Consider the following 20,539-nt stretch of genomic DNA (forward strand, 5'->3'; position numbering starts at 1 on the left):
CCAATCTCTATTTGCTCAAGTCTTCCAAGCATTTCATTCGCACCGCTTCAGGATAGTGTTGGCATTTGTTCCTCTTGATCAGGGGTCCTCAATCCTGTTCCTCGAGGGCCGGTGTCCTGCAGGTTTTCCATCTCTCCCTGCTGCAACACAGCTGATTCAAATGATCAGATAATCAGCAAGGTCTGCAGAAGCAAAATAACGATTGCTCAGGTGTGTTGCACCAGGGAGAGGTGGAAAACGGGCAGGACACCGGCCCTCGAGGAACAGGATTGAAGACCCCTGCTCTAGATAATAATGGCACATTTTGTCTAATTTCCTTTTTTTTTTTTCCTTCTTCTTTTTAGATGTCAGTCAGGATTTGTTTGACCTGCTGAACATTCCCGACTCGCCAGACCAACAACCTTTCACACCAGAACTGGGAGACCATTCGCATGACGAGGGCAGCTCTGCCTCTGCCCCGCACTCGCCGACTCCCTTCACGCTCCCACCGGCCAGCAAAAAGAGTTTGCAGAAAGACATTCTGAAACTGATGATGGACGGGATCAAAATCAGCCTGGTGAGCTGGCAAGCCCCTTTTTTTTTTTTTTTTTTTTTTGTTCACACCAAATCATTTGCGATTGCCGCATGTGCATTCTCAGGGCAGTACCGGTCGAGGAGGCGCTCCACATCAGCAATGGCGAAGGATTCTGTGGTCGTGTCGGGACACGTTCCGGGTTCAAATTGGTCGCTTGTTGGTGCACGCACTGAGTCCTGCTCGCGCCTTGTCCGACAGGAAGGAAGCGCTGGAATTTGTTTTTGATCCGAGACATTTGGACATCCTAAAGGAGAGCCTCAGCCCCGGTCTGGAGGTATTTCAAATTGCGCGGCCCAACTTCCTCCCCTAATTCCACGTACATTGAAGACTCCAAATTGTCCATCGACGTGAATGTGTTTGTAAATCCTTGTTTAACTTTTCCTGCCATCGGCTGTCGTGTGAGGTTTCGCTGTACCTTACGCGTCTGACTTTGCAATCTGTCAGTCGTCCGCAAGCACTTGCAAATTTGTCTTTCATAGCACGGGCCCAAGTTGTCACTGTACCTTTACGAAATGCTGCACGACCACAAGGACGGCCTGAGCAAAGACGAACAGAACGCCGCGGGCGTGTTCATGACCTCGCTCAAGCTTTGCGGTCATCGCTGCATCCCCCCCGACGCGCCGCACAAGCAGGACCTACTCAAGGCCATCCAAGAGGTGAGCTTTTCGGCAGCGGCTTCGTCAACGTGTGGCGAGAATCCAAGTTGTGACGCGTTTGCTCGTAACGCAGGAAAAAATCAAGTATGAAGCCGAGGAGAATTCAAGCAAGGTAGCGTGGCAAAAGAAGATGACAAACACGCAAAAGAAGTGAGTGCGGTGCAAATCAAAAATTTGACAATGAGTGAATAGCGAGTCTTCCGCTCAGCTACGTGTGGGTTATTTTCTCTCCTCCGCAGTCTCATGCAGAGGCTGGACGGAAAGTCCAAAGACATTTCCAAGATTGCGGCTGACATCACGCAGAATGTGTCCCTGCGGCAAGGCACGGAGCGAAAGAAAGTCATCCAGCACATCCGAGGCCTCTACAAGACGGACCTGAGCGCCAGCCGGCGCTGGCAGGAGCTGGTGCAGCAACTCACGCATGACCGGTGGGCGGGCAAGGACAAAATCTCCGACTGGCAAATGGTGACGTTTGTCGGTAGCGGGTGGCGAGAAAAGCAAGTTTGGTTAGCAATCAAGTCAAACCGTCCAAAGAATCTTCCCGAGGCTGAAGTCCAACTTTTCTATCGTGATTTAGTTCCCAATTTACAGAGAAAAAAACTTGCTTTTCCAAACCCAAACTGCAAGTTTTCCCCTTCACTGCTGCAAAGAGAATGTTTGCTCTCTTCGTACGTGAGAAGCGTCAGCTGACAACTAAGAAAGGGAAAACATCCCGAGCATCCCGCACTTCCCGGCCGAGCGAGAAGAACTTCCCTCCCGTTTCCCAAGCCGATGCGATGGGAGACGAGGCCGAGAAAATGTTTGCCTCTCGTATTGGAAAGGGGAAAACTCGCAGCAGCGGTCGTCGGACACGCCTCGTCCGCTGACGTCAACCGCACCTTTTTGCTCTGTTCCAGTGCCGTTTGGTATGACCAGACATCGTACCCCACGTCGTGGCAGTTGGACCCAACCGAAGGGCCCAACCGTGAGCGGCGGCGGCTGCAAAGATGCTACCTCACCATCCCAAACAAATATTTGCTCAAAGACAGACGTAAGCCCGAAGGTGAAAAGGGCAAGTCACGTTCTTTTTCACTTTGTCAAGCTTCTCCTTGTGACTCGTTTGCTTTTGCTCAGATGCGGTAAAGCCGCCGCTGTCGTTCCTCTTTGAGGAGAAGACGCATTCTTCTTTCTCCTCCACTGTGAAAGACAAAGCCACGAGCGAACCCATCCGGTACAATTTGTTTTCCTCCCTCTCATCTTAAGAGGAGGACGATGGGAGAGGACCATTGAAGTTTTTGCCATGTTGTGTTTTTCTTGCGCTCAGGTTCACCAGGCGCTGCGTGAGTGTGGCCCCCTCCAGAGAGACGGCGGGGGAGCTGCTTCTCGGTAAGACGAAATGCTGCGCTCCAACGTTAGTCACGGCTCGGCATTCTGCGCTCGCTTTGAGCTGACTGGCCTTGCGCTCGTCTCGCAGGGAAGTCTGGAATGTTCTTCGTCGAGGACAATGCCGCCGACGCTCACGACGGCCAGGTGAGAGCCGAGCGCTGCCACGGGACGGGAAATTAGCGATCCGTCTTGTTTGAAGAGGCGTGTTGAGAGTTCAAAAGTAACCAAATGACAGTCCAAAGGGCTTTTCTCCACAACGCAGTCCTGTAAGACGTTCCGCCCGACAATTTTGTGGAACCGCCATTTTAACCTTTTTCTCTGGACACTTTGCAGGCGTCCTAAAGTTTACTGCTTGCATTTTAAAATTGTCAAACTTGCTCCACGCGTGTTCACGTGTCTCGATAAATTTGAAGATTGCGGACAATTGAAAAAATTTCAGCTGTTCCATTCCATAAAGTGAGTCTCGGATAATATTGACGTGTGACATATTACATACATTATTAGTCATGAATAATTCTGGCTAGTATGTCAAACAAAAACAAAGCCTTTTTGTTGGTTGAACAGCAGAGCCTTCACGGTGAGACAGAGGCGCCGTCTTTCTCTTGGACTTACGAAGAGATCAAAGAGGTGCACAAGCGATGGTGGCAACTGCGAGACAACGCCGTGGAGATATTCCTCAGCAACGGCCGAACGTTGCTCTTAGCGTTTGACAACAACAAGGTAAAACGCGCTCCATTTGCCTCACTTCTCCAAAAGTGCCGCGTTGGGCTGGCCCAACGTTGTCGTCGGTGTTGTATGACGTGACTTTTTCCTTTTTTTGTTGTTTCCAAGTTCCGTGACGACGTGTACCACAACATCCTCACGTCCGATTTGCCCAACCTGCTGGAGCACGGCAACATCACGGCCCTCACGCAGCTCTGGGCCTCGGGCCAGATCTCCAACTTTGAGTATCTCACACATCTCAACAAGCACGCCGGCCGCTCCTTCAATGACCTCATGCAGTACCCGGTGTTCCCTTTCATCCTGCGAGACTACACCAGCGAGACGCTGGATCTGCAGGACCCCAACATTTACAGGTCGCTGCCACTTTGCCGGCCGGGGATGGAAACGGAATGGTCCGTTTCGTTCCGATTAGGAGCGCGACTCGGCTATTTTTTTTTCGGGGAATCTGCTTTGCATCCATCAAATATCCGTTTTTCATGAGAAATTGTTGGCAGACAAGTAGAAAGTTTGTAAGAATGGAAGGCTCGGTGATAGTTTGATTTGAAAATGTTCTCCGTTGTCTCACTTCCTTCTGCAAAGAAGTTAAAATATTGGTGTGAACAGACACGATGAACTCCAAGCTAAAGTTTGTGACTAAATGAATTCAAAGTTGTTTAGAATTCCGTGCGGTGCTCCCGGAAAGGAGATCGCTTCACTCGGTGGTGTTGACCGACATTTTTCAGCACCTTTGAAATGGGTGGGAGAATTTGAAATGACGTCTACGTCAATGAAGCATCGCGATCAAAGATGACGTGTGGCGAATTGTGACAAGAAAGCCGCTTTCGACCCATTCAGAAGAGGCCGCTGCTTAAATTCTTGTCCGGGTTCATTGCGTGTGTTTTCTGACGGCTGCGAGCTCATTAAAAATGTCTCGACAGCAAACTCAATTGCGCGATGACGACTGAGTGACTTTGTGCGTTGCTGCCTTTCAGGAATTTGAGCAAGCCAATCGCCGTCCAGTCCAAAGAGAAAGAAGATCGCTATGTGGACAATTTCCGAGTCAGTCTCATCCTGTCGGTCTTTTTTGCTCCAAAAGAAAAGCAAAACCCGGCAAGCACCGTGTGTGTGTGTGTGTTTTCCCGGCGTAGTATTTGGAGGAGGAGTACAGGAAGGGCATCCGAGACGACGACCCCATGCCTCCCGTTCAGCCTTACCACTACGGCTCTCACTACTCCAACAGCGGCACCGTGCTGCACTTCTTGGTCCGGATGCCGCCGTTCACCAAAATGTTTCTTGCCTACCAAGGTGAGTCGCTGCCTCCAATCGCGTCAACGACGATTGCCGTCTTTGGCGGTGTGTGTGTGTCGTTGAAACTTGCCCCGGAAGTGTTCATGCTTCTTGAATAGCAGCTTCTTGTCGCGCAACCTTGAAAGGTTGTTTTTGTCCTTTTGCTTTGTTGTTCATTCGCGCCATCTCCCCGAAGAGACGCCTTTGGGTGGCTGCAAATGTATCGGGCGAGGTCGCGAAAGGCCGACTTGCGTTTGTAACCAGATGGTCTTTGGTCGTCATCAGATCAGAGCTTTGATATCCCGGACCGCACCTTTCATTCCATGAACACCACGTGGCGTCTGTCGTCCTACGAGTCCATGACGGATGTGAAGGAGCTCATCCCCGAGTTCTTCTATCTCCCGGAATTCCTGGTCAACCGAGAGGGTGACTCCGAAATGTCGTTTTTTTTTTCAAATCTTCTCTCCCTGCGCATGGTTCTCAAAGCCTTGGGTTTTCCCCCGCAGGTTTTGATTTTGGGGTTCGTCAGAACAGCGAGAGGGTCAACCATGTCAATTTGCCTCCCTGGGCCCGCAACGACCCGCGTCTCTTCATCCTGATTCACCGTCAGGCGCTGGAGTCGGATCAGGTCTCTCAGACGCTGTGTCAGTGGATCGATTTGGTCTTTGGCCTGAAGCAGAAAGGAAAAGCTGCCGTGCAAGCCATCAACGTCTTCCACCCGGCCGTAAGGATGCCTCGCCGCTTTGCTTTGCCAATATTGGTGCCGACGCTCACGCCTGTCGGCCGTCGACTTCGGCAGACCTATTTTGGGATGGACGTTTCGGCGGTGGAAGACCCCGTTCAGCGGAGGGCGCTCGAAACCATGATCAAGACGTACGGCCAGACGCCCAGGCAGCTTTTCAACGCCTCCCACGTCGGCCGGGCGGGCCCCAAACTCATGATGGAGGGCGAGCTGCCGGCTGCCATGGGTCTCCTGGTTCAGCTCGCCTTTCGAGAAAGCCGAGAGCAGGCCAAGGAGATCGTCTGTCCGGTAAGAACCTTCGGACAAAAACTTCTGGATATCTGATGGTTGATTCCTATTCATAAAACTACTGCCAGATTGATCGAAAGGAAAACGCGTTTTCAATTTATTGAAAAACTCCTAAATTAAACTTGCCAACAATGTTTTTTTTAAGCAGACGTTTCGAGATGATTAGTGAGAATTATGAATTAAGGGTTAATTTTGTTTGTTCTTTTTACAATGTATGCTTAAATCGGTATCACTTGAGCTTTTTTAGCTCAAATTTAAAAACAAAAAAAATGTAAATATCGCAAAAATTCAAATTTGCTGTTGACCAGTTTGAATGATATTTATCCAAAACAATCACATTTTTAAAAAAATTCAAAGGACCTCATTTACTTTTTTTTTTTAATTTTTTTTATTATTATTATTATTATTATTTATTTATTTTTTTGGCTTACCTCATCGACAAACGAAGTTTGCAGACCGGGTGCGGTAAGCAGTAAAAAAAAAAAAAACGAATGGATGAATGTTTGGAAATTGGAGCCACCGATTATGTCGCAAGTAGCGGCGGTGCGAACGTGAAGGTTGTCTGTCGCCTTTTTATGCCCTGAGATTGGCTGGCGACCAGTCCAGGGTGTCGTCTTTCTTGCGCCCAAAGTCAGCTGTTCGACTTCAACTCTCCGCAACCCGACCAAAAGAAGCAATCGAGAAAAAAAGATGTTTGAGCCAGCGGCACATTCTTCCTCGCCCGCAGAGCCCGCTGCCGTGGATCAAAGGTTTGAAGTGGGGCGAGTACGTGGGTTCCCCCAGCGCTCCGGATCCGGTCGTGTGCTTCAGCCAGCCTCACGGCGAGCGCTTCGGATCGCTTCTGGCTCTGCCGACGCGGGCCATCTGCGGCTTGTCGCCCAAGTTTTGCCTTCTGATGATTTACAGCAAGGAGCAGGGTAGGCAGACGCACGGCTGGCGCGCGCCAACTTTCGGGCTGATCCAAGGCGTTGTGTACGGCGCAGGTGTCCGCAGCATGCACAGCACCGACATCCAGTGGTCGGCCATTTTGAGTTGGGGCTACGCCGACAACATACTGAGGCTGAAGAGCAAACAGAGCGAACCGCCCATCAATTTCATTCAGTGCTCTCCGCTGCATCAGGTGAGCGTCGGCGAACAATTGCGCCATCGGGGGGGGGGGGGCCTCCTCTCCTCCATCTTGCCGTTTTGTGCGTCTCCTTCAGGTGACCAGCTGCGCTTGGGTGCCCGATGGCTGCCAGCTATTTACGGGAAGCAAGTGTGGAGTCATCACCGCCTACAGCAACCGCTTCACCAGCGCCACGGTGGGTATCCATGGCGACGTCCCCCGCCTCCACGTTACAACATCGCAGTTGCATTTCCGGAGCCCACAAGTGGGATGAAAGGGTGGTTTCCCCCTCCCTCTGATTTGTCATTTTAAGACACGCCATGCCATCGGTGTGCAAAGTATGGCCCCGGGGCCACATGCGGCCCGCTCCCTTCTTTCATCCAGTCCGCAGAGCATCGACATCACCGAAAGCCTTTTAATATTTGTTGCTTTTTTTTTCCCTTCTAAAATTGATCATTCAAAGTATTTTATGTCTGATATTCCCAAACGTGCGCGTGGATTGTCTCGACCGTGTCCCTGCCGCTTCGCAGTCGGAGATGGAGGTGGAATCTCAGGTTCACCTGTACGGACACACGGGCGAAGTCAGCGGGCTTTTTGTGTGCAAACCTTTCAGCATCGTCATCAGCGTCAGCTCAGACGGAAGCTGCATCCTGTGGGATCTCAACAGGTTCGTGCAGCGCCCGGCGAGGCCTGCGCGCGTGCGTGACCAAAGAGATCCTATTTGCGTGTGTTCTGTTCCAGGCTGTGTTATGTGCAAAGCCTGACTGGCCATAAAAGTCCGGTGACGGCCGTTTCCGCCAGCGAGACCGCAGGCGACATTGCTACGGTTTGTGACTCAGGTGAGGCCGATTCCAGCCGCTCGACGTGTTTGAGGTTTACGCTGGAAATGTTTGCTCCAGTCCTTTCATTTGGGTTCCGGGAATATTTTGATGCTTTAAGGCTCCTCCGGGTCTGGCCGTTTATTTAGTTGTTGTTGTTGCCTTAAACGCGGCGTGTGTGTTCAGTGGGCGGAGGTAGCGACCTGCGTCTGTGGACCGTTAACGGCGACCTCGTCGGCCACGTGCACTGCCGAGAGATCATTTGCTCCGTCGCCTTCTCCAATCAGCCGGAGGGCGTATCGGTCAACGTCATTGCCGGCGGGCTCGAAAATGGCGTCGTCAGGTGACGTTTTTCTTCTTTTTTTTTCACGCAAACGCTACGTTGTTGGCGTCTCTCCTCACTTTCCTCATTTCGCTTTAGACTTTGGAGCACGTGGGACTTGAAGCCGGTGCGAGAGATCACCTTTCCCAAGTCTTGCAAGCCCATCATCAGGTAGCGTGTTCGCCAGGCTCGCGCTCGGCGGCCATCTTCCCGTAGATTTGCTCTCACCGACATGCCGTGTCCGTGTGCCTCAGCCTGACGTACTCGTGCGACGGCCACCACCTGTACACGGCCAATAGCGAGGGCACCGTCATGGCCTGGTGTCGGCGGGATCAGCAGCGCATGAAGCTGCCCATGTTCTACTCTTTCTTAGGCAGCTACGCCGCAGGCTGACTCTTTTTTGCCGTGAGAAGGTGAGTGATGGTCACGGCTTTGGAGGTGTCGTCACCTCACTTCCACCTCGGCAGGAGATGTTGCTCTCCCTCACGCGTCAAATGCCACGGATAGATATTTGGTTTGTTTTGTTTTTGTTTGGGACAATGGCTGATTTAATCGACACTTTATTTTTGGCGACACCTGTTGTTTTCCTTGCCTCCCCCTCCCCCTCCTGTTTAAGCTGCTAGCTTGGCTAAGAAGCCAAACCTTCTCCCCCAGGCTTTCGGCTCGTCTCAAACGAACGAACGCAAAAAGACGGGCTGATGCGTTCCGACTGCATGACGCAATGACGCAATGACTGTGCGGCGGTGACGCGCTCCTCCAAATGAAATGTTGTTGCCGTTTTTATTTATTGTCTGCCGGCCAGCGCACGACATGCGACCTCTGCCGACGCAGTTCGCAGCAAAAACTTGTGACTTTTTGACGACTTCTCGCGGCGGTGAAGTCGTCGTCTCCCGTCCGATCCTCCTTTCTGCTCCCGAATGTCTCCCTCCTTTCATGCAGCCATTTTATTTGACATTCCATCACTACTTTGCTGCACTTTTTCTGTCCATCAGCGTGTCCCGAATAGCCGTCGCCGCACTTTCCTCCCTTTGCCTTCATGTCATCCGTTTCATCTGCAGAGCAATATCAGATTCCATGCAATAGGTCTTGATTTTTAGGATTGTCACGTTTGCCTTTCGATGTCTTACGTTTCTTCTTTGTTTACAAGAAAGGGAATATTGGTTTAGGAATGAGACTTTTCTTCATGTTTCCTCCTTTTCGCACTTCATTCGTGCAGCGTCGCCCTTTGTTTACTTTCTCCACAAACGTACGTTCATTTCCACCGTGAAGCGTTTTCCGTGAATCCTCTTTTTTCTTTTTTTTTTCTCCTCTCGTCGTTTGTAAGAGTGTGACCGAAAGCAGGAAGGATTTTTTTGCGTGCGTTGAAACAAAGTATTTTTCTCTCGATAAACTTGAGCTATGCATAAATGAAGTTGCTTGGATGGAAATTGACCTCACTGGCCCGATTGTGAAGTTTGGACTGACTTTGAAAGGTCATGTTTAGTTTGGTTTTGGTTGATTTTGTATTTGCGTATGCGTGAACAAAACCATGTGATGAGCATATTCTAAATCTATAAATCTAAATATTTGAAGAACTATTCCACCACTTTGTCCTGCGTCTGATTTTATTGGTGCGTGTGCAGTTGCTCGAGGGCCCGACATTTAAAAGTTTGCGGGCGAAACGGGATCAACATTCTTTTGAGCGGCTTCGAAGCGAGTCCGGACGATGCTTGGGTAGTCCGTCACTCCATTTTCTGTACCGCTCCTCCTAAATTGGGTCACGAGTGGACTGGAGCCTGTCCCAGCTGATTTTGGGCGAGTTAAAAAACAAGCCCTGGTATTTTGTCTGCGCGTACACGTCGTCGGTGCGCGTGCTTGTAAAACTCGTCATAATCCTCCGAGTAACTGAGAAGTCCTTGTGTGTCGCCACTGGCCGGCTTTCATGAAACAAAACGCACACAAATCTGGAATCTTGCTCAACTCACTCATCGGTCGCAAGATCAAGTCAAAGTTGAACTTTGCTTCATTTTCTCCATAATACCATTTGATTTGCCGGGGAAATAATGAGCGTCATTAAGAAGTAGTCGTAAAAAGTCGGGGTTTGCTTGCGGCATAGCGGACCTTGATGACTGAAGTTTGACACCTGTGGGATGAAGAGTGAGACAAAAATCGAACATGACATTTACATTTAAATTTGATCTGAATGTCCGATTTTAGGAAATAAAATTGCAAACTCATAAATGTGCATGAAACGCTGCTGCTGCTGCAAAAAAATTACATTTAATTTTCTGGGGACGCACATCGCACCGACTCGGTCGAACGACCCATGTAACGGATCATTACAGTAACGTTCGTTACTTCTCACACCTGCACACACTTGTAAACATAAATGAGATGGACACGAAATGTACGCGGGCATTTCCGGTTGTTCCGATGAGGAAGAGGGCGGGGCTCTGATGTCAAAGCTGAAGTAAAGCAGAACAAATTGGGGAAGCCTGCAGCTGCTTTTCATGTCTTCTGCTGCATCGAGAAGCCATCGCTGGTGCGTTCAGGGTCGGCGTCCACGGTGGGAGATCGCGCACTTCGCAGCTCCTGCCTCACACGGCTCTGCGAATCTCGTCGTCGTCACTCGGTGGTGTCCCCCCGCCCCCCAATTTTCGCTAGCATCTCCGTGAGCCCCAGCCGCGGTGCTCCTCATCTCTTTCCTTCCTCCTGCGTAACGGAGCTGCGGAGCCCACATCGCCGTGTTCCTTCAGCGGGATCGACCGCGGCGAGGCGAGGCTGGGGGGAACCTCCAAGATTTTCACATTTGACAGATCCTCTTTGTGTGTGAGGAACTGAGTGTGACTGCGTGTGCGTGTGCGTGTGCGTGTGCGTGGTTGTGTGTGTTGGGTGGAGTCAACCCGGAATTCTCCAATTTGGAAAAAAGAAACACTATCAGGTAAGCCTCCACTTAATTGATATTTTAGGGAACATGCATGTGCTTTTTCCCCCTCTTGTCATTTTCTCTCCATGCAGACTCGCCTGGGGAGTATAATGACATTTTTGAAATTGCAATGTCGTGTTCGCGATGTTCTGTTTTGAATTCAACGACGCGGTTCTGATAAATGGAAGAGGGAGGAAGAATCGAAGGGAAGCCTCAGTGGGGAAAGGCCCAGAATGGAGAGCAACACATTTTAGCTTCAGGGGGAGGGGAAGAAAAATACAAAGCACCATTTTGAGTCGACGGATGCAATCATCGTGACAAAAATGTCAACCTATCATTTTGTGTTCAACAGCACCGCACCCGCGTTTATAAAATATCAAATTTGTGATCATGTGTCATTTCCTGGGGATGGTGATGCCCACGACGTCATTGGAGGGTGGGGGGGCGTGCTGAAGGAGTCAGTCCTGAGCCTGGAAGAGGAGCAAGACGATGCAATTATCTCACACACTTTCTCAAATAGAGCTATGCGAAATGTTTCGGGTGCTTTTGATTTAAGCCCAAATGGATTTTAGATGTTCGAGTGACATCTTTTGGATTCACATCTTTGAGCGCAAGTCAACGTGCGCAAACAGAGTTCATTGTTGAAAGTTGTCAGTCAGGAGAAGGCTCCAAAAGAATTTGGGCCATTTCGTAGAACGTGGAGTTAGTTTTCAACAAGATGACGAAAAATAGAAAAGATGGGGCCGAGAAAGTCCACTAAAACATGTGAACTTTAATTGGAATGAGTTAGAATTCGTTTTAGGTTGCCATTTTTTGGCAGCTACGCCTTCGGTCCGCCGCGTCTCGTAAGCCAGTCGTAAGAAATAGCAGTGATGATGTTGGACTTTAGTTACAGAATTTGAATTTTGTGGCAACAATTTTGAAACAGGAAAGGTGTTACTTTTCCTAAAGTATGTGGCTTCTTTTGTGGGGTGAGTTGACATCACCAATCGGCATTTGTAAAAGATCATAAAGATGATGACCTTTTATCCGTCCCACAATGGGGACATTTGCAGAGTTGCAATTATCTGCAGTAGAATCCAACGAGTTGACGGAATGGCCAAAATAATCGTTTTTGATCGGCAAAAACGTCTGCCAAAAACTTTCCCTTTGACAAAAATTTTTTTCGAGCCAGATTTCACAGGAAACAATAAAAAGTGAATTGATTGATTGTACAAATAACATTTGAAGCGTACAATGAAGCCTACTTTTTTTTGCGCTCGATGAGAATCTGTAAAATATTGTGGCGCTCACGAGGCGCTGAAAGATTCTTGTAACTTGATTACACGTACGCAAACGGATAACTTTGAGTTGCTTGCGATGTCGGCAAGTCGATAGTCAACATGCTCGGTGACGATGTTGCGCTAAAAGCAAAATGATCGCTCGGCGTCGACGGAAAAGAATCCGAGCCAATAAAACAACGATGAAAGGAATGTAACCAATGCGACGCAAGCCGTTCGCATCCCTTTTGCTGCGAGTGTTTCAGGCTGCCAGCGATGTGACGATCTATTAAAAAAAAAAAAAGAAGAAAAGATTGCAGAGTTAATGAACAACCGTTCACCTTCGTCAAACCTTGAATGTTTCAACTTCACGTTTGATTTGGCTTTTCAGGCACATTTTCTAGAAAGTTAAATAATGCCAGCCCAACTAAAGGAAGATTTTTTTTCTGCTTGTGGCTCAAACATAAAATTGTCAAAGTGCTAATTGATTCTCAAAGACTAACTTGTGTTTTTTTTTTTGGGGGGGGGGGTGGAGGGCACCATGAAAGACGGCATCGCCAACAACAGCACGGCCAGCATCTCCCAAGCTCGGAAAGCCGTGGAGCAGCTCAAGATGGAGGCCTGCATGGATAGGATAAAGGTATAAAAAAAAAATAATTCATACGATTTCTATATGTTTTTGTGTGTTTCATGAAAGTTGTGACTTTACTCGTGGTCCTGATTGTAGATTGCCGAACGTGCTTAGCCTAGCATAGCATTTCTAAAATGATTTCCTCTGGTGGGAGCGCATGTTCAATTCGATTGATGTTAAACTAAGTCAATGTTTTCTTTCCAAAAGTGTGTCTGTAATTTTGCCCCAATGTGACGTCGAAGTGGGGCTCATTTTACATGATCACGCAAAATCCGCACTCTGCGTTGGCAACAGCGAGGCGGGTAATGAGTACGCTAATTCCTCATCCTCTGGAGATTTTGCTGAGAACGTGTTTGATAATTTTAAGACACCTGAGAACAGTTTTGAAAAGGAAAAAAAAAATGCTGACTGTCTGCTTTAAGACGAGTCTTTGACATTTTTTAATCATCCCGGCGACGACTCAATTTTTGAATGCTTCCAGTGACCGTTGCCATAAATGAAAAAGAAAATTCTGTGTTATTGTTTAAAATTTTGTGGGATGTGATGAAGCGACTTTAGTTTGCGTCATCAAGTTATTGATTATTCCCGCCGCATGCACTGAGAAAGATTTCCCCACGGTGGAAAGAGTTTGCCGGCATCAGCGCGGCTGGAAGGTTGCCACGCGTCAGCCTTCATCTGTGCTCGTCATCAAAAACATTTTTTTCTCTCGATGATCCGCCGCGAGACAGTTTAGCGGACGTCGTCATATGGAAAAATCACGTTGCCCTTTGTATTCACGGGAAGAGTTTTCCTCAACGTTAAAAGATGCAATTTGAAAGAGCATTTATTGTCACTCAGTTATTTTATTGATAAAAAAATGTAGCTTTTTTTTTTTCGGTGTCTGTACATTACTTGAGCTTTTGACGGTTTCCCTTCATTTGAAGCCGGTTGTGTGTTCTCCTTCAAACATTGTCAAACTAGACTCCATACTTTTTTTAAACCTTCTCAGATGGCACAACAAGAGCAACTGATTTTTTTAAATGTATTTATTTTTAAATCTTGTTTTGCTCATGCAGGAGTCGTCCGTTCCGATCACTTTATAAGAATTTAGCCAGCGGCAGAGCTGTGTCGAGTGATTTTCTTTTCTCAGTCTAAGCATTTTGCAAGTTAATAAAAGAGGGAAACTATTTTGTGTGCAGGAAAATCCTTTTTTTTTTTTTCCTAATTCGTTGCTCTAAGTTCCCCAAACGAGTATTGTATTTAATGAATGATGGAAAACAAACCGTTCTTAAAGATGAAACGCAAATGTTTTGACTTCAAACTTGTACTTAGGCAGTGATTCTTTTGGGAGCCACTAGAGGGAGCTCATGATCATAATTCCTGACCATGGGCTGTTTTCAGTTCCGTCACACCTCCAGTTTGTGTTTTTGTCGTCTAATAGCTTGCGAAGTGGAGGGCAGACGAGGAAGCCTCGTCGGCGATGTCTGCTCCTTTCTTGAGATGAAATGAAGAGACGTGACGAGCCGAGAGTGCGTCTGTGACAAGAGCGGGCGTCTCGTTGACGGACCTTCTCATTAATCGCTCAATCGGCCAAAGGAACTTCAACTGTGTTCATTAGAAGGACGCTTCTTGCGGCGCGGGCCTGCCGTGTAATTAACAGCCAGTTTGGACCTTAAAACGCACACGCACACACATTTGTCTTTCTCAGCAAAAAAAAAACACCTAAGTTTGCACTCTAACTGACTTTGACTATCAGAGTAATTTTGCTCTTTATTTGTGTCGAAATGAAATTCTTGCTTAATATTTCCTCTTTATGGCGGCAATCTACGGCCTTGAACGAACGAATGAATGAGGTCATCTCGGGCCGTGTTTCGCTTATGTTGCACTTCTTCTTCTGCCCATCGCAGAGAGATCGAAAAGCGTTCACACTCACATGGCAGTTTTTTTTTTTTAATAACACATTAGTATTGTCATCTTTCTTTCTTTCTGATGATCTCTTTTTTTTCTTCTGAGGTTTCTTTTTGTAGTATCAGCGTTTGAAAAACAACTGCAGTTTTTTTCCTGCAATGATTTTGTTTATGGCTTGGATGGCAACTGCATGCTCGCGGCAATCCGCCTATTTTCACGTCATATTCTATCTTTGTTTCTTTCATTTCACTTTTCAAAAGCAATCGTGACATTTTTTTTTTTTTGTGTGCACGCACGACACACAATGAACGTCGGCACCAACACGACATGCGCGATGTCCGGGCTACTCCAACATTTTATGCCACCACCTTGACCAACTGACAACAAAGTTGTTATTTTCAAAGTTGATTCTTTTGATTTTTAAGTCCATCACATATTGGGATGGCGTATTCCGCAAGCTGCCTTATTAACCTGAATGGTGCCATTTGCAGTCCGCTTGCAAACACTCTGATTAGTTGACATTTAATAGCTGTATTGATCTTCTTCTCTGCTGCGTCTCAGGAAATACAAAGAAGTGAAGAGAAGAAAAAAATGCCAGTCGGGCTCACAGTTTGTGTAAATTGTTTTGGAAAGTTGTGACTTGTCACGTCCATCACAGAAAATGTCACCTGCTGTCTGCCGTCGGGAAGTGAGCTCGAATGTCTTGCCGTCACATATCGACTTGTCATCTCACTCTGAGTCCGTGCAAAAGTCAGAGGAGGACAAAAAAAATAACAAAGAGGAATCGACAAGAAGGCAGCTCGTTGCGGGGAAAATGTTGCAATTTTCACCGGATTATTGCTTTCTGTTGCGGATTATTCATCCCTAGAATGAGGTATCGGACATGGAGGCAATTTTCATTCACGGGAGATTTTTCTTCTAGACACCAATCGTAACATTAGGTACGCACGATTAATCGAAAGTTTCAATTCGAAGGTTGTGAACGGACTTTTGCCTGGCCGGCTTTTGTTTCTGCCACACTTGTTTGATAGAATGTCGGGAAGACCGAAACATTTCTGGATAATACATCGGATATTTTCAAATGCAATATGGATTCGTTTAGTGCTTATTTGTTCAAATGCATTGGGAAAAAAATCAGTCAGTCACAATATTAAGGAAAAAGAATTACAATTTATTTTTCCTTCAAAATCATTCAACCCTCCGGTCGAAAATTGAATTTTTTTCTTATGTCTAATAAATTGAATGTGATTTCCTCTTTCAATTATTTTGCTTTTACGACGAGAATAATGACACGATAAGAAAGTAGTACTTTAGCAATAGGATTGTGTTAAATGAATTCTTCAAAGGGGAAGTCGACCCCAAAAATTCTTTGCAATAAAATGTTCAATGCGCCTTCTCTAGTCGAAACATTGCGTTCGCCGAATATGAGGTAGGCGGCCATTTTGTCACGGCTGTGGACTGAAAATGACATCAACGGTTTCTCAGGGTTCCGCTGGTAACGACCAATCACAGCTCACCTCCGTCATGATTGGTCGTTAGCGGAGCCCTGAGCAACTGCGATGTCATTTTCAGTTGAGAGAAGTGACAAAATGGCCGCCCCCTGAGATGACGAAACACAAATAGATTTTTACTGCTTAAGACAATATGAATCCAAAAGCCACGTTTGGACTGGTTTGATTGCCAATCATTTTTGGCGCTTATCAACCTGTTGTGTTGGATATCATTTGAGTGAGAGAAGGAAAAAAGAATCTCCCAGCATGTGCAGAAGCTCCTCCTCAAACGTCTGAAAATGTCGTCATGTTGTTTGATGGTAAAAATGGTGGCGGGATAAAAATGTGCGTTGAAGAGCACATGGAGGGTGCTCGTGTGTGGCATTGAGCCCATCGGACTGGACACCAAGTGTGTGTGTGTGTGTGTGTGTGTGTGTGTGTGTGTGTGTGTTCTTCCATGCGGATGTCGGCGCGTTCAGCATCTCTCTGATGCAGCTGCTGCTCTTTGATTGGTCGTCTGAGATACGTGGACATCATGTGACCGCCGTGTCTCGCTGTCGATGGAATGGTGGCGGCCGCGGCGAATGTTTACTCCTTTTAAAAACATTTTGGAATGATTTTTTTCAACTTGGCACAACTTCCTAATGGAACAATTTCATCTGCATTATTTTTCGTGCTCGTCTAAAATGACACAACTCATTGTTGTTACATTTACACGATTTTCAAACCCTCGATGTCGACTTGCACTTTAAATGACTGCCACGGTCGTCTCTTATTTATTTTTTTTTTGAATCCTCACGTGTGCTGCCAACAGGTGTCCAAAGCCGCCGCCGACCTGATGGCGTACTGCGACGCCCACATACGCGAGGACCCTCTCATTGTGCCCGTGCCGGCCTCGGAGAACCCGTTCCGAGAGAAGAAGTTCTTCTGCGCCATCCTCTGATGAGCCGCAAGCCGAGCGCCGAGCGCCGAGCGGCGTCGCCTGCCTTCTTTGTCTTCACCACACCGGAAGCGACTTGCCACGGGCGTCCAAGCCGCTTTTGCCGGGTGGATCCTGGTGTCGGTCGGCTCCGTCCTGGCGGCTGAGGGGCGCTACGGGAGGGGGGGGGGCAGTCGTGTTCCATCGGTTTGTGATCGCTTTGTTATTAGAGAACAGCCTCGCTCAGTGCTTCATGAGGTGAGACGTTTTTTTTTTTTGAATTTCCTTTTCTTGAATTGTGCTCGATCCCATCTTGCCTCAGGAAACAAACGTGTGCCCGGTAAACATCTTTTCACCTTTCAGTGTGCGAGCTTTCGAGTATTTTGAAAGTGCCAGTAAAACATTTCACGAAGGAATTGTTACTTGTGAGGCCCGCACGTCCGTTTGGCGAGCGGCGCAACGTGATGGCCGTGCAAGCCTTTTAGTCCAAATGTTAGCCACCGCATCCTCGTGCATTTTCCCTTTGCATTTTCCTTCCATCCCGCCGCTTCCGATTGCAAAGTTTTCCAAGCGGAAGCGGCGGGATGTCAAATGTTTTCTGGGCATGTTTCCTGGCGCTCTTTCGTTTTCCCGTTTGGGGCCTTCGACATGAAACGGAGGCCTGCATGTTCCTCCGGCCGCGTCTTGAGCACCGCTTCTGTTTCTGTTTTTTTTTTTTGTCTTTTGGAGTGTACAGAATGTTTCCGTGCCGACTTTGTGAGCGGCGTGGTCGTCACACCGCGCAAACGCACACTTCTTCCTGCTTCTTTTGTTTGTTGGACTATTTGGAAGAAAAAGCACACAAAAGTCTCCTTGACGTGGTATTTAAATAGCATTTACCGATTTTTATGATCAATTGTCAACGATTGTTTCTTAATATTGTCATCAGTCGTCTTCTTGCCCATTTGTTGCTCCGCACGAACCGCCACGCGACCAAGCTTGTGTGACACCTCGCGTGGTTCATTATTTCCAAATCATGTCGTTATTCATCCAATGTGAGTATTTTTTCAACTCGATAGCGCAAAATTTGTTCAATCTGAGAAATGTGAGCAACTTTCCTCTCGCTACTTGAAGAGTTCTTGTCTTCATGATCCAACTGACAGGAAGGACCAAACCATTGTTTTCCGCTTTATGAAATCCTGAGACGACTAGCGAGGCGTCTTCACTCGCCTGGTGAGGAATTTGCCAAATTTGAAAGAAGAACTCAAATGACTTTTGCATGTTTTTCTCCAAACTAGCGACAAGTGTTGCAATGTGAGCGATTGCCTCTTTGCCAACCTTTTTGAGGTGCGAAATGTCGACAATGTGCAGCTGTAATCTTCAATGGTGTGATTGTTTTTTGTAAAAAGGAAAAAAAAAAAAAAAAAAGCATTTAATTAGCAAGCTTTGTAAATCCTTTGATGGAGAAACGAATTAAAGAAATATATCCAATCGCTCTCAATGTGCGTTTTAATTCGTGGCCGCCTCACCGAAAGTCTCATTCCATCAAAAAGATTTTTTTGGACTTAAATTTCATGTCTGATCTTAATAAATTGAAAATGGACGTCCGTTTCTTGCGATTGATTCCGTCGGGGGAACAATCTTCGTCTCGCGGATGAAACGTTTGCCTCAACGATTTTCTGACTTGCTGATGTCGTGGCAAACGTGCTGATTTTTGGCTGCCAGGATGGCCGAGTGGTCTAAGGCGCCGCGTTCAGGACCCAGTCTCCCCAGGAGGCCTGGGTTCGAATCTCGAATTTCCCCATTGTGGGACTAATAAAGGGAATATTATTATTATTATTGTTTCTTCCATTTGTGTCCTCTCCTGGCGTTTTGATTTCTTCGCTTCCGGGAAGTCGCAAGTGAAGCAAAAGCGGCGGTTCATCGTAACCGCGCAGATTCGTCGATTAAACGTCCGACTGGCGACGTTGAACGCGCTCCGTTGCGAGCTCCGCCTCCCATTGACTCAGATTTTTGAAAAATAAGCGCGAGAAATGATGACATGAATTTGTTTCAGACTCCATCCACTGCCCCCCTAAACATTTTTAGTGTTGAAATAGTTGAAACGGCGATCTCCAAAAATCAATCGACGGAATGACGTGGTCACTTTACGATGACAAAGTTAAGCAGTTCCTGCGCGAGGCGACTCTTTGCTCCAGAAGACAAAACGTCAGCGTTGGACTTTTTCTTGTTGCGTTTGTCGCAATGCGCCGAGCGGACGTCACTAACTCACCTTTCCGATCTTTTGTCGTCATCACACTTTTTCTTCTTGGCCATCAGCGCTCACACACACACAAAAAAAGCTCCTTTGAAGTAGGACAAGATATATTTTCTGTCACGTCATGTATGGCGCTGATGAGTACACTCTCAAAGTTTTGTAAGACTTCTGCGCTATTTTTTTTCCCAGATGATTGAATTCTTTATTGAAAGGAACAGGAGGCGAAATTAATTTTCTTGAAAGGACAATTCTGAATAATTCTCTGTTGACATTTTGTTGCAAGTCAAGTCAAGTCAATTTTATTTGTATAGCCCTTAATCACAGACAGTCTCATGGATGGAACTTGGAATATAATCAGAAGATTCTCACCAGATTTGAGCAGGAAAATAGAAAGAGTTGAGGGTGAGCCCACCATCAACAAATTCAATGAAGAAAGAAAGAGCAAGTTGAATGCAAAATGAAAGAACTTTTCCAAAGAAAAATGAGCAAATCATTTATTATGAAAATGAAAGCAATGACACCGTGCCAAAGGAAGTAATCCTCCCCAGGGCAGAAGGTTATCACACTTGAAATTGGCACCAGCTCATTAGTTTCTAAATTGTGTCTTGAAATTTCGGAGAAGATGAATCCTATCAGCTTCTTTGCCGGTTCGATGTAGTGAGATCAGATAAGAAAAGCGTTTCCCATTAGAAGAGTGCTGCGTTCTTGAAACTAACATTTGCACCTCAAATCAAGTGAATGAAGAGCAGAGAAGCGAGGAGGGCCTCGCCTTCTCTGCCGGTCGGTCGGGAGACATTTCTTTGAAAACATGTTCTCTTGAAATCGTTTATGGGGCCATCCTTTCGAAAGGTGTGTTGTCTTCACGCTACAACTCGTCATGTGGATTTACACGAGACGACTTGACGTGTTTATATGCGGGTCATCCTAGAGTTTTGCCGAACACCTTCCAGAAGACATAAATGGGGGAAAAAGAAGAAATATTCCCCATGTTGTATGATTGACAAATGTTTGTTTTTTTATCCCGTGCCGAGCCAAAAGACCACCATCTGATCATCAAAATGGTCTATTTAAAGATAAAATCGTATACAGGTAAGGTGTATTGTTTGTTGTTTAAGTCAGCTCACATAGTTCGTAAGCCTCTGGTCTTTTGAAAGCATACTAGCCTGAACATTGCTAGCTGTTACAGTGTTTCAATTTTCAAACGAAGCAATTATTGCAATATGCACTTCATGTCATGTTTTAAAATCAACATTTGGTAGTAAGTAGTTGATTCGACAACCCAAATGCATTTATATATTTATTAGATTTTTGCGACGTACACAGCTTGTCTGTGAACTCCAAGTTCCAGCATGC

General features: G+C 46.9%; 2 protein-coding genes across 3 annotated transcripts in view; both read left to right on the forward strand.

The window, feature by feature from the left end:
• lyst (lysosomal trafficking regulator) overlaps window positions 1–9,441 on the forward strand; it is a 35,986-nt gene extending 26,545 nt beyond the window's left edge. Inside the window, exons 32-55 of one of the 2 annotated variants that reach the window (XM_088303978.1) lie at window positions 345–556; window positions 639–848; window positions 1,054–1,230; window positions 1,304–1,380; window positions 1,470–1,658; window positions 2,127–2,272; window positions 2,344–2,440; window positions 2,534–2,595; window positions 2,684–2,739; window positions 3,163–3,315; window positions 3,427–3,671; window positions 4,290–4,356; window positions 4,446–4,602; window positions 4,870–5,010; window positions 5,091–5,308; window positions 5,384–5,614; window positions 6,342–6,531; window positions 6,598–6,734; window positions 6,817–6,915; window positions 7,250–7,386; window positions 7,461–7,558; window positions 7,724–7,880; window positions 7,959–8,030; window positions 8,114–9,441. In XM_088303978.1, coding sequence (XP_088160104.1) covers window positions 345–556; window positions 639–848; window positions 1,054–1,230; window positions 1,304–1,380; window positions 1,470–1,658; window positions 2,127–2,272; window positions 2,344–2,440; window positions 2,534–2,595; window positions 2,684–2,739; window positions 3,163–3,315; window positions 3,427–3,671; window positions 4,290–4,356; window positions 4,446–4,602; window positions 4,870–5,010; window positions 5,091–5,308; window positions 5,384–5,614; window positions 6,342–6,531; window positions 6,598–6,734; window positions 6,817–6,915; window positions 7,250–7,386; window positions 7,461–7,558; window positions 7,724–7,880; window positions 7,959–8,030; window positions 8,114–8,252 — 3,467 coding nt within the window. In that variant the 3' untranslated portion in view covers window positions 8,253–9,441. Of the gene's footprint in view, window positions 1–344; window positions 557–638; window positions 849–1,053; window positions 1,231–1,303; window positions 1,381–1,469; window positions 1,659–2,126; window positions 2,273–2,343; window positions 2,441–2,533; window positions 2,596–2,683; window positions 2,740–3,159; window positions 3,316–3,426; window positions 3,672–4,289; window positions 4,357–4,445; window positions 4,603–4,869; window positions 5,011–5,090; window positions 5,309–5,383; window positions 5,615–6,341; window positions 6,532–6,597; window positions 6,735–6,816; window positions 6,916–7,249; window positions 7,387–7,460; window positions 7,559–7,723; window positions 7,881–7,958; window positions 8,031–8,113 lie in introns of both variants that reach the window. The other variant, XM_088303977.1, reaches the window with a different exon arrangement.
• Window positions 9,442–9,590: 149 nt separating this feature from the next.
• gng4 (guanine nucleotide binding protein (G protein), gamma 4) lies at window positions 9,591–18,420 on the forward strand. Its single transcript, XM_088303979.1, has 3 exons — window positions 9,591–10,779; window positions 12,559–12,663; window positions 16,846–18,420. The coding sequence occupies exons 2-3, from the start codon at window positions 12,565–12,567 to the stop codon at window positions 16,972–16,974; spliced, it is 228 nt and encodes a 75-aa protein (XP_088160105.1). The 5' UTR covers window positions 9,591–10,779; window positions 12,559–12,564; the 3' UTR covers window positions 16,975–18,420.
• The last annotated feature ends 2,119 nt before the right edge of the window (window positions 18,421–20,539 follow it).

Source organism: Idiotropiscis lumnitzeri, chromosome 9 (assembly GCF_059441095.1).
Source record: "Idiotropiscis lumnitzeri isolate Australia: NSW breed Sydney's pygmy pipehorse chromosome 9, RoL_Ilum_1.0, whole genome shotgun sequence".
Lineage (NCBI taxonomy): Eukaryota > Metazoa > Chordata > Actinopteri > Syngnathiformes > Syngnathidae > Idiotropiscis > Idiotropiscis lumnitzeri.

What these genes read in the sequence shown, in the direction of transcription:
- gng4 (XM_088303979.1), top strand. Translation starts at nt 12,565, where the DNA reads ATGAAAGACGGCATCGCCAACAACAGCACGGCCAGCATCTCCCAAGCT. An exon ending in CCTGCATGGATAGGATAAAG is followed by an intron (nt 12,664 to 16,845) that starts GTATAAAAAAAA and finishes TGCTGCCAACAG; the next exon opens with GTGTCCAAAGCCGCCGCCGA.